Source organism: Tenrec ecaudatus, chromosome 9 (genome assembly GCF_050624435.1).
Source record: "Tenrec ecaudatus isolate mTenEca1 chromosome 9, mTenEca1.hap1, whole genome shotgun sequence".
NCBI classification, from domain to species: Eukaryota; Metazoa; Chordata; class Mammalia; order Afrosoricida; family Tenrecidae; genus Tenrec; species Tenrec ecaudatus.
This window is the reverse complement of record NC_134538.1, coordinates 157,791,019-157,806,075: the sequence shown is the minus strand read 5'-3', so window position 1 is coordinate 157,806,075 and position 15,057 is coordinate 157,791,019. Positions and strand designations below refer to the sequence as shown.

The 15,057-nt window shown below is 54.6% G+C and overlaps 1 protein-coding gene across 1 annotated transcript in view; it reads right to left on the bottom strand.

Moving 5' to 3' along the window:
• Window positions 1–15,057, bottom strand: part of TBXAS1 (thromboxane A synthase 1) — a 116,957-nt gene that overhangs the window by 26,419 nt on the left and 75,481 nt on the right. The window contains exons 9-10 of the mRNA XM_075557406.1: window positions 14,666–14,796; window positions 9,356–9,670 (exon numbers count right to left, since the gene is read on the bottom strand). Of these exons, the coding sequence (XP_075413521.1) occupies window positions 9,356–9,670; window positions 14,666–14,796 (446 nt within the window). The remainder of the gene's footprint in view (window positions 1–9,355; window positions 9,671–14,665; window positions 14,797–15,057) is intronic.

Here is a 15,057-nt window from a genome sequence, read left to right as displayed (position 1 = left end):
CAGAGAGAGAGCTCATCTTCTCTTGGAGCCAGTGCCCTGAATCCAGACTTCTGGCTCCTCAGCCGGGAGAAGACACACTTCTGTGTGAACCTCTCCCCATCCCCGCCTTGGTATTTCCGTTACAGCAGTGCTAGAGAACCCAGATCATCTCAAACCCAGCACCCCCTAGGCAGATGGGGGGGGGGAACCCTTCTGAGGGGCCTGCTGGCTCAGCAGGGACCTCCCTCCCATGGGGCCCTGCCGCCCTGGAGTGTGCTGGCACTGGAGAGGTGTTTGTTGATTGGAAACCAGCAGGCCAACTCTCACAAGTCATACTTCACATGCAGATTGTCAGGAATATTTTCAGGAAAAAGATCTAATGTGTGAACATCGGATCTGTATCTCCATGTCCTGACAGATGGCCCATATTAACACGGCTCTGATGATAGTAAAAAGTGTGTGTGTGTGTGTGTGTATGTGTTGGGGGGTGGGGGACAACAACAAGAAGATGTTACAGGTACTCTCTGAGCACTCTCTCCCCTGCCCCCCCAAGAGCCCTGGCGGCCGCCCAGCTTGTGTTTCTGTCAAGAGACCTCCCAGCCACTCGGAGGGAGTGGAAGTGGCCTGTAGGACTCACTCCCTTGGGCAAGGCCCAGAGGGTCTGCACACGGCCCGCCTGCACCTGAATGACCTGGGGTGCACCCCTCAGATCAAGCGGCCACTGCACCATCCGAGGGGCGGCCCTGACCCCAGGACAGAGCTCAGAGGGATTGAGAAGGAGGAGGTAGGCATGGCAGTGGGCACTCAGGGAGGTCGTGGGGTAAGTGACAGGACATCAAGGGGCTGGCACGAGGAGCTGGAAGAAGATGGATGAACCACTGACTGAAAGGGATGCCTACCCCTAGCCTTCACTCAGGTCACCATCAAAGTGACAAACTAACAAACCCGTCACAAGGTTGGACGTATAGCCCCCAGCCCGGGGACGAATGACAGGAATGTGGGTGGAGGGAGACAAGGGACAGTGTAAGATACGACATAACAAGACTAATCTAGAACCGACCAAGGAGTCAGGAGGGAGGGAGGGGAGAAAAGAGGAGCTGATTCCAAGGACCCAAGGAGAAAACGTTTAAGAAATATTGATGGCAAACTGTGTACAAGCGTGCTTAATACAATTGAATGATGGGTTGTCATAAGATTTGTAGGAGTCCCCCAATAAAATGATTCATAAAAACAATCCAATAAAATGCATAGGCATCTCCGTATTCAAAGCCGCCCCCCCAAAAAAAGCTAAAAAACCTGGGGCGGTTCTTAACAATACAGGTTCCTGGGCCCTGACCTTGACTTACAGAACCGGAATCCCTGAAGACCAGACTCTGGAATCTGTACTTTAAGCCATCTTCTCTAACTGTTTTGTGTCCACTGAAACTCGGAGCCCTGGTAGAGTCGAGGTTTATGTGCTGGGCTGCTCACTGCAAAGGTGACCGCTGGAAACCACTAGCCGGCCCTCAGGACAAAGATGTGGCTTTTTGCCCCTGCAAAGGCTCATGGAACCGACAGGGGCAGTTCTACCCTGTCCCAGAGGGTCGCTGTGAGTCGGAACCCACTTGAGGGCAGTGCGTTTGGTGGGTTTTGGTGTGGGGCACATTGGACTCGGGTAGACAAGAAAGAAAGGCTTCCTGGAGACTGACAGTGGAAACTGATGGGTCACACAGGACGGAGCCAACCCGTCTGCTTCAGCTGCACCTTCAGGAGGGGTCGGCCATGAGAGGAGGACCCTGTGCTTGGTGCAGGAGAGGCCTGGTGAGGACCCCTGGTGAGCGGGATTGGCACAATGGATGCATGGTGGGATTCAGACAGGTTGGGAGGGTGAGGGAGGTGGACACTCACTCTGGGGTCATCTGAGTGTCGGTGGCGGGGCTCTCAACTTCCGAGCTCTTACACACAGCCTGAAGCAGGTGCTCTTCTGGGGAGCAGATTTCTGGACCTGGCTGGGGGTCCTGAAAGAGGCAGGCGTCGGGGGAGATGACGAGGCCACAGTCAGAGCTGAGGGGTGGGTGTGAGAGGGCCTGCGAGCAGAAGGGACTTGGAAGCACCCCGGGGCCTCCTGGTAGAGCGGACATAACCAGGAGTGACGACAGCTGTCGTGGGTGGGGGCAGACCCCTGAGCCCCACCTCTTGCTACAGGAGCCCCCGCATCCAACACTTGCTGGCTCCCCGCCTTCAGACACCCAGCAGGGCCTTGTGTGCCGGGGAGGTGCTGCTTCTGCAAAGACACGGTACTTTCTACCCTGAGATTGGGCTCTGGCAAGTTGAGGGCCGAGACTTCTCCTCTTCATGCCCTGCCCTGCTTCCCCCAGCCACACAGCCTCCCACCTGGTGACACGCAGTGGAGGCCCTGGTGCCTCTGGTCTGACCTGCCCTGGGAGAGACCAAGAGGCTGCATATCCTTCTCCTGCTTTTCCTGCCACCAAGCGTCCTTTGGGAAGTCACCATGCCAAGTTCTCAGCCTTCTGACTTGAATGTGACTGGCTGACCCCAGAGCTCAGCTCCGTCTCCTGGCCACATCCATCAGCTCAGGGCCAGGCAGAGGCTCCCGTCCGAGTCAGCGTGAACCTTGAGACTCAGGCTCAGACCTCTGGGCCACTGTCTCTCCTCTGTTGCTTACAAACGATTGAGCCTGTCGTCCTTGGTGTTCTTGGCAGCCAGAGGCCTGACTGAGGGTGCAGGGCGGAGGCCGGGGAGGAGAGACGGGGTCCTGAACACATCTCTGAGCCGGACAAGGATTGCTCCGTAGCTGGTGCTCAGAAATCCTCTTTTCTTATATGCGCAGATCCAGGTTGGGATTTTGGTTACCTGTGATGGAATGCGTCCTAGTTGCAAAAGACCACTTTAAAGTTTTAAAAGGCATTTCTGCCACGGACCAGGGGTGGGAAGAGCCGGGCTCTCTACCTACGTGCAGAGTGCACTGGAAGTGGACTGTGGGGAGGCAGTTAGGCCAAAATCCAACATCTATTGTTCCATCTCCCCTTTGACCCACTTAAATTAGTTCTAGTCTTTAACGCTTTCTAATGTCGTTTCGATTGAGGTTTGTCCTCGTTTTATTTTGTTATTCTTATTAGTTTCCTTTTTCTTTTTTTAAAAATTTTTCCTGTAGACAAAATCCAGGCCAGGTGACTCAAGAGCAGCAGTTCTCAACCTGTGGGTCGGGACCCCTTTGGGAGTCCAAGGACCCTTTCACAGGGGTCGCCTAAGACCATCGGAAAACACATATTTCCGATGGTCTTAGGAACCGAGACACCCACCGCTCCTCTATCTGTCTCCAGGTGGGTCCGCCCATGTGCAGATACACACACCTACCCAGCATGAAGACTGTTACCCATGCTACACCATGCTTCAAGACAAAACTTCATTGATTTGTCATTAGAAATCAATATTTCATAAGATATAATTACATCTTGTTTTTGTGATGGATCACTATGCTTTATGTTCAATTTGTAACAATGAAAATATATCCTGCACATCAAATATTTACATGATGATTCATAATAGTAACAAAATTACAGTGATGAAGTAGCAATGAAAATAATTTTATGATTGGGGGTCTCCACCACATTAGGAACTGTATGAAAGGGTCGCAGCAGCAAGAGGAAGGTTGAGAACCACTGCTCTAGGCTAGGGAGACGGTGACTGGATTCATGGTTCCTTGGGGCATGGCAGGGGAGATGGGGAGCTAATGACAATAAGGACAAGAAAGAAGGAAATGTGCTAAAATCGACTGTGGGGATGACTGTACCCTCCTCAATGTGACTGGCCCATCGAGTCGCATGATATGTGGATTAGGTGCCCACAGAACTATTTTTAAAAATAAAAAACCAGAACCCATACAGTGGAAAGGAACGTCCTGGAAGGTGGACCTGTCTGTGAGGACTGGAGCACGGTGGACTCCAGCCCTGGCCTTGCTGGTGCTGCGGGAGGACATTGATGCCACCCTGGACCACTGGAAGTAGAAGGACAGCAACAAAGCTGTCCTAGGAGACGCACCACTTCTCAGGACGCTCCCCAGCGGCTGGCTTTGGACACACCCACTGGCCAGGACAGGTGAGTTGCAGGGAGGACACCTCATGGCGGCGAAGAGGGGTCAGAGGGCACCAAGGGACACCCTGATGAGAGGGACACTCCAATGCCTAGTGGACAAAAAGAACACCTGGGCCCAGGCGACCTTTGGTTGCAGTGGGTGGACATCCGGTCAGCAGATGTCAGAGCCAACCCTCACGGAATTACCAACAGCAGCTGTCCCCGTCAGCCCCCCTCCTTCTCCTTCAGCTGTGTATCTCAGCCATCTTTGGTTATTTAAATGGAAAATGACCTACCCTGGTGACAGGGGAGAAGCTGGGGAGGGGGGGTGGAGGGGGTATTTGCACCCGTGGCTCGATGAGAATTCACCTTGTGGTCAGGGGCTGCTGAGCTGCTTCCAACCCATGGCAACCAAAGTGCAACCATGGAAACGTTGCCTGGTCCTGCCCGTGCCATCCTCACGTGCCTCCTCGCCACGTCTGACCTCGTGGCTGCAGCCACAGTGATCTTTGTCTCTGGCCCTCTACTCTACCTGAGACTGGTCCCTCCTGATCACACGTCCATGGTAAGTGAGCCAGTCTCCTTGTCCCTGATTCTAAGGAGCATTCTGGCCACAATTCTTCCAAAACAGATGGGTCCCTTCCTTTGGGATTTTCCACATCTCTCACTGACACCACGACGCCTAAGTGGTCTTTGGCAACAGAGTTGCCCAGGGCAACACGTCATTTGATTCCTGTCTGCGGCTGTCATGGCACAGATTGCGGATCCAAGCGAAATGAAATCCTTGATCATCTGAATATTTTCTCTGCTGGTCACAGTGTCTCTTATTGATCCAGCTGGGGAGCCTTCTGTGTTCTTCATGGTGAAGTGCAGTCTACACGGAAGACTGTGGCCTGGGGGCTTCATCGCCGAGTCCCTCCAGCATTCTTCACTGTCACCAAGCAAGGCGGTGTTATCTGCTTCTCCTGCTACTCTGCGGCCATGTTCTTCTTTGTACAGACCCGTTTCTTGGATTATTTGCTCAGTGAGGCATAATGGGAACACGCTAGGCTGCTAACTGCAAGGTTAGTGGTTTGAAACCACCAGACACGCCTTGGGGTAAAATATGGGGCTTTCTACTCCCACTAAGAGTTGCAGCCTCAAAATCTCACAGGGGCAGCGCTACCCTGTCTCGTAGGGTTGCTATGAGTCAGCGTCGACTCGGTGGCAGTGAGTTTGTTTTTTAAATACAAATTGAATAAATATGGTGAAAGCCTACTACTCTGATGCACAACTTTAACTTTATTTTTTCTTAAAAAATCATTATATTGGGGTCTCCCACACACATTAAAGCACCCATTATATCAAACAGACATGGACCACTGTTGGCCTCAACAATTTCTAAGCATTATCTTTCTTCTTGAGCCCTTTGATATCAGATTCTCTTTTTTTCTCCCTCCTTCCCCCACCCTGCCAGCCCCATGAGCCTTTAATACATCATCTATTGTTATGATTTATTTAAACATATCTCATACTTCCTGTTCTGTCCCGTCACCTACCGTCCTGGTATTCGTCCCCCTCAAGGGGGCTATGCTGCTGTCACCGCTGTCCATTTCCTCTTCCTCCCCCTTCCCTGCCCTTCCCCTCCTGGAACTGCTACTCCCATTCCTGATCCAGAGGCGGTTTGTCTTTCCTGAATTCTGTATATTGAAAGCTCTCACGAGTGCCTCCGTCTGGATGCCGGTCTAGCAGACTTTGCAAGGTGGGACTGAGACCCTAACAGTGGGGGCAGGAGGGATGGAAGGACTAGAGGAGGGCTGTGTGGTGTGTCGGCGCTCAGCTGCCCCCTGGACGCACTTCCTCCTCTGCCTGATGCACGCCTTTCCTTACACTGTTATCCACGATGTGTGAGAATCTGTGCCCGGAGAATACTGACGAGCACATCAATGTCACCCTGGAGGGGAACTGTTTACTGGGAGACTTAGATGCACAGGAGATTTGCTTGGCCTGTCTTGGGTGACACAAAGCTAGAAGCGTTGCTCATAGGATAGAAGGCCGACTCAAGACCCCCACGAGGGTGACGGACTTGGGCAGTTGGTGGTTTCAAACAACTGACCTAGCAGTTAGCAGCCCATGTGTAACCACTATGCCAACAGGGCTCCCTAAGTAACTTGTTTTTCTAGTGGTTCCAATGGCAAAGTAGGCCGCTCCCCAACCTTTGAGCAACATGTGCTAGAAACCAACATGTGCAGACCAAGCTCAATGATGCACACAGCAGGCCAACATAAAGAAGGGGGAAAGAGGGGGGCGGGGAAGGGACAAGGGAAAAATAAGGTGTGTGTGGGGAAATGAAGGCATTGGGGGCCCTAATCCACCATGGGGAGGGTACTGTTTCCATCTCCACAGGAAAGGGAGGGAGTAACCAGACCTCAACTGGTGCGCCAAGCCTTGAGGACAACATACCGGCATGAAGCTGTGAACTAACAGAGAGGTCTGCTGGGCCGCCCCTATCCCAGCTATGTGACCCCCCCCCCCTCCAGAAGGATGCCCTACAGAGGGCAGCACTGAAGATACAGCCTGGGGAGAGAGGCAGCTCTACCCAGTCCACATGGGAGCAAACTAAGAGGGAAAGAGAGAGAGAGAGAGAGAGAACAGCACCCTGGTCCACCAAGCTTCAGGGACGACATTCCTGTTCGGAGGAGCCAATGCACAGAGAGGACCTTAGGGTTGGCTTCACCAAAAGACACGACGTCCCTTACGAACCCCCAGTGCTAAGGAGGCAGCACCGAGACACAGTGTGGGAATTGTGTCCAGTCAGACACCCCCACACCAGGGTGTAACACAGCAAATTAATAAAGTCTCCGAGGAATCTGAAAATAGACTTTAGACTCGGGGGGAAGGGCTTGGCACTGTGTCAGAAAACATTCATAAGGGTCAGCAGACAGGCCTGGAACCATTCATTGGCTCTCTTTTTCATGTCTATCTATATAAGATAGGCAGGATAAACAACCCCAAGGAGAAAACAATGGGACTGCTGGTTCTGGGGGACAGGGGAGAGGAGGAAGTGGGGGAAAAGCGATTGGGGAGCCAACAAACCCAGGGACAAGGGAACAACAAGAGGTTTAAAATCGATGGTGAGGAGGACATAGAATGCCCGATGGAGTCCCATCAAGTGCAATGTAGCTGAGAGGAATTACGGAGAGCCTAATGAAGGTCACACATGAGGTGGGACAGGAGGAAAGTAAAAGCGGAAAGAACTAGGAGGCAAAGGACATTTATAGATAAATAAATATAGGTATGCGCATATGAAAATAATATATAATAATAGGGATATAGGTCTATGCATACATATATGTTAAGTATTAAGGTAGCAGACAGACATTGGGCCTCTACTCAAGTCCTCCCTCAACACAAGAACACTGTGTTCTAATAACCTGACATTCTGTGATGCTCACCTTCCTGACAGGATTGCAGAAGACAAAATGTGTGCATAAGCAAATGCGGTGAAGAAAGCTGATGGTGCCCAGATATGGCATCTGGGATCTTAAAGACTTGAAGATACACAAGCGGCCATCTAACTGAGAAGCAACAAAGTCCACATGGAAGAAGCGCACCAGCCTGTGTGATCATGAGGTGTTGATGGGATCAGGTATCAGAAGAACCAAAACAAATAACCATTTCGATGCCAATGTTGGAGTGAGGACCCAAAGCTCATCTGTAGACAATGGAACATCCCCTCACAGAAGGGTCACAAAGGGACTAGCCAGCCAGGGTGCAGTATAGCACCAACAAAACATACAACATTCCTCTAGTTCTTTAATGCTTCCTCCCCTCCCCCCACTATCCTGAACCCAGTTCTACCTTACAAATCTGGCTAGACCAGAGCATGTACACTGGTACAGATAAGAGCTCTCGACACATAGAATCCAGGACAGGTACCAGCCCCCAGGACCAATAATGAGAGCAGCAATACACAGATAAGAGCTCTCGACACATAGAATCCAGGACAGGTACCAGCCCCCAGGACCAATAATGAGAGCAGCAATACCGTGAGGGTATGGGGAAGGGGGGGAGGGGGAGAAAAGGGGAACCAATTGCAATAATCGTTATACACCCCCACCTCAGGGGGACGTACAACAGAAATGTGGGTGAAGGGAGATAGCAGACGGTGTGAAATATGAAAATAAAAATAATTTATTAATTATCAACGGTTCACAAGGGTGGGGGCGAGCTGATAGGGCTCAAGGAGAAAGAGAATGTTCTGAAAACATTGATAGCAGCACATGTACGAATGTGCTTGACACATTGGATGTGTGGATTGTGATGAGAGCTGTAAGAGCCCCAGTAAAGTGATTTATTAATATTACAAAAAGAATTGATTTGTTAAAAAGAAAAATGGAAGTGTCCTTTTCCTGAAGGGCTTCATCAGAGAGCGGAGCTTTTTGAAAACGTGAATTTGTTATTAATCTTGTCAATAACGTGGAAGTCCAAGCTGTGTGCGCACATAGCCCCACAGAAACAAGAAGACAAACACTGGGCGGCCACATGGCCCACTCAGCACCAAAGCAACCGAGAGGGTGCCCCCAGCTGGCAGGGGTGCTGGGTCCCTGAACAGCCCTACCCAACTAGACACCAGTTCTCCAGCCTCTAGTCAGTCCCAGCCTCAGCGCATGCCCACGCCGCCCACACAACATGGCCTCTGTTCTCGGGCTCCCACCTGGCTGGACCATGTGGCCAGGCCACAGCCAGAGCGCTGGAACCAAGCTCTCCCTTCCCAGCCCAGGCCTGCCCGTGGGCCTCTGCTCATTCTTAGAACTTGCAGCTTCTATGAACCAGGCTGGTGCCACGAACTGCCCAGACAGCAAAGGGGTACGCAGCGCACGCCCTTCCCTCCGCTGTTGGGACCATTCCACCCTCCCTGCGAACCCAGCGAGAGCAGAGATGGAGGAGCCAGGCCATGACCCTACTCCATCTGTGGCAGGGCTGTGGCACACAGCACGGATTAGAAGTAGGTGTGCTTCTCTGCACAGGCGGTGGGCCCCTCAGTGCCGCCGAGCTTGGCACACCCAGCCCACTCTCTCAGATCCATCGAAACAAGAAGCCTGGGCAAACACGCCGGCCACCAATCCCACCCAAGTGCAGCAGCACCGCAGTAGCTTGGGGATGACGGACCACCGCAATGCACACAGGGAAACAAGACAGAGTGACCAAACACAGAGCCTAAAGGGCGCTGGAACGACCCAATAAAAAAGCGAGCTTCGCTTCCACGAGCCCACACCTGCTTGCCCGTGGCCACCAGCAGCCGGGCCCGTCCCGTACTCACGTGCTGCTCATGGAAACGGTCCACTTCTTCCAGAAGCTTCTCCTGGCAGGCAGGGTGAGTGGCCAGGAGGTAGGTGGCAAAGGAGAGTGTGTTGGTGACAATCTCGTAGCCGGCGATGAGGAAGAGGAAAGCCTGGCCCACAATCTCGTCCATGGCCAGGGGCTCCGATGGCACCTGGGGTGCATGCAGCCCGGGAGGAGGCGCCGGGCACGCGGCCGAGGGGAAGACCTGCCGGACGACGTCGAAGTTCTCCACCCCCACGGCGTTTGCAGCGCTGCGCGCGTCCAGGACCAGCTGCAGAAAGTCTTTCCTCCTCTGCGGAACAAGAGGGGACAGGGCACCGTGAACACAGAGTCCGGGTGGGTGAAGCTCTTGAAGAGCTAGGCTGTCTGTGACGGTGAGAGCCCGGTGCCTGCTGGTCAGCCCATCACTGCGGCGGGGGCTGAACCATTTGGGTGGAGCCTGGCATTGCACTAGGAAGGCCTGCCACCATCAGGACAGCCAGGACTGTGTGGGCTGACTTGGATGGTCACTGAGCCGCTCGGCACCTGTGGTTGAGACTCACAACCGCCCATGTGCACCACGGGCTTGGCCCACTGTGGCCCACGGGGTTTTTGCTGGCTGCCTTTTGGAAGCAGATCCCCAGGCCTGCCTTCCTAGTCTGAGTCCGGATAACCCACAGAAACACACAGCCCCTACCGACAGGGGAGTGTCGGTGCCCGTGAGATGTGCTGGAATCACACCGGAGCCTCGCACGTGGGAGGCTAGGATTCTACCCTGCATCGCTTACATTGGGGGAAAACAAAAAAAGGCTGCCGAGCAGGACAGAGAGCAGTTGCTAAAGTACTGACCCATAGCGACCTTATGCCCAGCCGAAGGAAACCCTGCCTGGTCCTGTGCCAACCTCACAACGGTTCCTGCGTCTGAGCCCAGTGCCTCAGCCACTGTGTCCGTCCGTCTCCTCGAGGGCCTGCCTCTCTCTCGCTGCCCGCTGCTTTACCGAGTTAGGATGTTTCTCTCCAGGGACTGGTCTCTCCTGATGACATGTCCAAAGTAGGTGAGATGAAGAAGTCTCAGGGAGGGAGCGGGGAGAGGAGCAGATATCAAGGTGTTCAAGAAGGAAGACTGCTTTTAGAAGCTGATTGCGGTCGCAGTTGTACACTGCTGCTTGGTGCGGTGGAACTAGGATCGTGAGGACAGCGGTGAGAGCTCCTAATAAAATGATTAAAAAAATAATGGAGTTTCGCCATCCTTGCCGCTAAGGAGCACTCCGGCCTTCCTTTTCCAAGACAGATGTATTTGTCTTTTAGCAGTCCATGGTAAGCTCCCTATTCTTCTCCAGCACCGCAGTTCAAACGCATCAACTCCTTTCAGCCTTCCTCATTCGATGACCCCCTTTCACACACATCCGAGGCGATCACCAATACCATGGCTGGGTCAGGTGCCCTCAGCCCTCAAGAGGACATCCTCGCCTGTCACCCCTCTAAGGTATAAAGCAGGTTCTTCATCTATGAAAGATCACAGGAGCATGTAATGTGAATAAACCCAAATAGTCGTTTGTCTACACAGAGAGAAAACGTAAGGAGACAAAAGGAAAAAACCAAGGTGCTGGTGCTGGTGCTGGTGCTGCTGTGGGCTAACCACCACCGAGGGTCTAGCCAGAAGGTCGGCCTTGGGCAGGAAGATGAGGCTGCCTCCAGGTCAAGGTTGGAAGTCCGGGAACCCACAGGGCAGTTCTGTACTACCCTGCAGGCTTGCTGTGGGCCTGGGAGCTCTTTTCAAATGCATAGAGAATGCTGGGGAGCCTTTGGTCCACTGCTGTTGGGGTAGGCCCTCCGGGATGCCAACAGTTAACTCACTTGGTGGCTAATTGGAGGGATGATGGGAGGTTCATGTCCTTGAAGGCAGCCTCCTGACCACTCCATGAAGCACAGTTCCCCCCCAACCAGAGCACCGGGGCAGAGGTGGGGCGGGGGGATCCATGAGTCCTGCTGTATACTTCAGGCTGCTCCCTGGTTCTCTGACCCACAGTTGACTGGACAGCATCATTTTTCTCACACAGCAAAACGTTACCAGAACTGGGGGTGGGGGTGCTGCAGAGCCCTAACTCTGAGTTCTGTGTGCAGTTTGGTTTGCTCCCTGTGAGCAAGCTCTGTTTGGGACCACCCTGAATGTGACCAGCATCTGCATCTCCACTCAGCTTGGACAGAGCCTTCCGGGTGCCCCCTCTCTCCTGTGAGGAGTGACAGCCAGTCTGCTCCCCCTCTGAAGTTCACAGCCTCAAATAGCCCATGGGGGCCTCGGGTCATCGGGCAGCCATTTAGCCTCGGTCCTGGGACCTGGGTACCCGCGCCTCTGCGCTGGGTGGCAGGTGCTCAGAGAATTGTTTTCCTCCTCAGCTTGTCAGCAGCTCTGCTGGGACCCAATCTCCCACCCTCACCGTGGGCACAGTCCTGGGCCTGGTTCTGGTCCTGCTTATGACCTGGCTCTAGGTCTGGTCCTGTTCCTGGTACTGAGTTCCTAGCCCTATACTTGGTTCTGGTCCTGGTCCAATGTTTGGTCCTTGACCTGATTCTGGTCCTGATTGGAGGCCTGGGTTTAGCTTCGGTTCTGGTCTTGAACCTGGGTCTAGGTTTGTTCCTGTCACTGGTTTTGGCCCTGTTCTGGTCCAGGTCTTGGTCCTAGGTCTGGTTCTGGTCCTGGTCCTAGGTCTGATCCTGGTCTGGGTCCTGGTCCTAGTCCTAGGTCTGGTCCTGGTCTGGTTCTTAGGTCTGGTCCTGGTCCTGGCCCTGACCTTGCTTTCAGTTCTGGTCCTGGCTCCGGGCTTGAGTGAGCTGAGCAGATGCGAGAGCAGCGAGCCACTTTGAAGAAGGACTCGGCCTGCTACTGTCGCCTGAGTGCTCTTTGGAGCAGGAACCTGGGGAGCTTTGAAGCTCTGCCAGTTTCCGGCTCTTGACCTTGGAGGGTATTCTGGCCCCAGCAGGCCTCCGGGCTGAGCCTGTGTGGCCGGAACCTTGAGCCAGCAAGGCTAGGCCCCAGCTCCCTGCCCTTGTCAGAAGCAGCTACAGATGGCACCTGGCCTGTGTTCTGCCTTCTGAGGTACACCCCACCCCAAACCTGGCTGCCTCCTCTGCCCCCTGGCTACTGGATGCCTGCTTAGTCCCCACCATGCCTGCTTCTGGGGGAGCCCGGGCAAAGCAGGGTCACAGGTGTGCCCAAAGTCTTGGTGACTGCTCCTGCCAACAGCCAACATACCCAGACCTCGGGCGGCCTCTGTGCAAACCCCTGGGGTACATGCCCCCAGGGTCTCTGGGGTGATGGTGGCAGGTTAATGGAGGCTGTAGCGTCTGCTCGCTCCTCTGGCTTAGGCTGCTGTCCACGTGGTGGACTCTGACCCCCTCCAGCAGGGCCTGGCAGGCTGCCGGACAAAAGCCACTGGCACACTGCCCGGGAGATGGTGACAGATGTGGCTTTGGTTCCACCCCCCAGCCAGCGCTCAGACGATATTGACCTTCCTACATCTGTGTGGCATGGCGTCGCTGGGCCTGGCCCTGGGGCCAGCTTGCTCAGATCAGCTGTCGAGGAAACAAACTGATCTGTCCTCATCAGAGCAGTCTGTGAGAGGGAAGGCTTGGGGACAGTCCCGGTAACTGGATCTTGAGTGACCTCTCACCCCCAGTGGGCCCCTCCCGGCAATATGCTAGAATTTGCAGCAGATTCCTCCGTCCACGGCTTCTAGGCACTCGCTCACAGAGGGAAGAGCCCTGTAGCAGTGGTTTGGACCCGGCTCCTTCCCAGAGGCTGGACCTGACCTGGTGGCTCAGGTGCCCGGGTGACAGGTCATCACACACCTCCTGGGTCCCCACTCGGCACCGTGGAGTGGGCAGGGGGAGCAGTTGCCCTGGGCCCCGCAGGGTACCAGACCTCCGCTGGCCGGGCCTCACCAGCATCTTCTGGTCACCCAGGCTCCTTTGCTCTGGTTCTTGTCGATCCCCTCAAGTTGGTCCTGACCCGTGGTGATCCTGAGAACCACAGACATGTCCGAGCTGGCACCGTCCTCACAGCCGTGGGCGAGCTTGGGCTCCGGTGTCCATCCATGTGGCTGAGGGTGCTCCTCTTTTTCACCGACTACACGTGATGTCCCGCTCCAGGGCCTGGTGTCTCCTGTCCCTGACCCTCCGAGGTCCTGCCATTCCTGCTTCCAGGGGCTTACTCCAAGACAGATGGAGTCGTTCCTGACTGCCCTTGGCCCGAGAAAAGCCTTTTCGAAGCTCCACTTGGAATCAGTCCGTAAGTTGGTGAAGGCAAAGACATTCTAGCCGAGTACATTTTCTTCAAGCGGCAGGGCGAAAAGAGCATCTCCCTCCATCCTGGTGACACAACCCGCCCCCACACCCCCTGGCCGCCCCCTCTGTCCTCGGCTGTTACTGGATGCCTGCTCCATGCGCAGCATGCTGGCGGCTGCCCTAGTGTCAGCCCAGGCCGTGGCCATGCCCCGGTGTGGATCAGCGTGGAACCGTGGACTGTGGGCCTGTCGGGCCGAGTCTTTGGAAGCATGCTGCTGGGACTTTCTGCGAGTTGCCTCTGGGTGGACTGAAGCCGAATGCACCGAGTGCTTGCCCAACACATGCGGAGAGAAACGCTCAGTCCTGGAAGATGGCTGTGAAGGGGACCAGGGGGCCCTCAAAAGGGATCCCCCGACCTGGTTGTCCCTGCTGATGGGGGAGGGCAGCCTAGCTGATGCACTGCTGCTCAGCCTCCACTTTACCATTTGCCCATAATCTAAGGACTCGGCCCAAACCAACCCACTACCATCGAGCTGGGTCAGTTCCGACTCACGGCGACCTCACACAGACTGTGCATCTCCATAGCAGCAGGTGACAGCCTCATCTTTCTCCCAAGTGGCAGCAGGTGGGTTAGAACTACCCATCTTCAGTTTACAGGTTGCTTCTGGCCCACAGCAACCACCAGGGCTTCTTACCAGAAGGACCAGCTCATGGACGTGATATGTGGGCATGTTCTGGGACTGTTACCACCTGTGCCTGTCTGGGGAGGAGCCCGCAATGAAGGGGAAGCCTCAACTCTGGGTCCCCTTTCAGAGTGTGAGCAGATGGCTCTTGAATCTCTGGCCTTTCTCCCCTCCCTTCCCTCCTCTTCCTGCTCCCCCGCTGCTTCCCCCACCCCCAACCCCCAGCACTCTCAGTGAGATGATGGTGGGAGGGGGCAGGGAGGGGAGAGGAAGGTAGGTGACACCACTTTGGTTCCATCCCACCCTCCCACCACCCCCCTGCTCTGAGTAAGAGCTGTTACCTCCCCTGCAGCCTGCTGGTCTCTCGAGGCAGCCTCCTTCCTAATGAGCTTGTTAAAGAAGCCATTCAGCTCCTCTCGGTTCTTATTGGGCAAAATCCGGGCCAGCGGGACCATCAGGGATGGAAATGACACTTGAAAGAGGAAAAAACAGGAGCGGTTGATACAGCAGGCCACCCACGGGCCTCGGAGCAGTCCCTGAGCACAGGAGGGCTCAACCCGCGGGGTGGGGTGGATTTTGAAGAGCAGCAATGGGCCCTTGCTCTTGAGACTCCTAGGGCTGCCCCTCCATCCAGAGAACAGGCAAGCTGGAGGGACAGACCGTGTGGCAGGTCCCAGCCAAGCACGGAGGGGCCTGGCTGTATTAGCTCGTTCAACATGAGCAAACCCTTCTG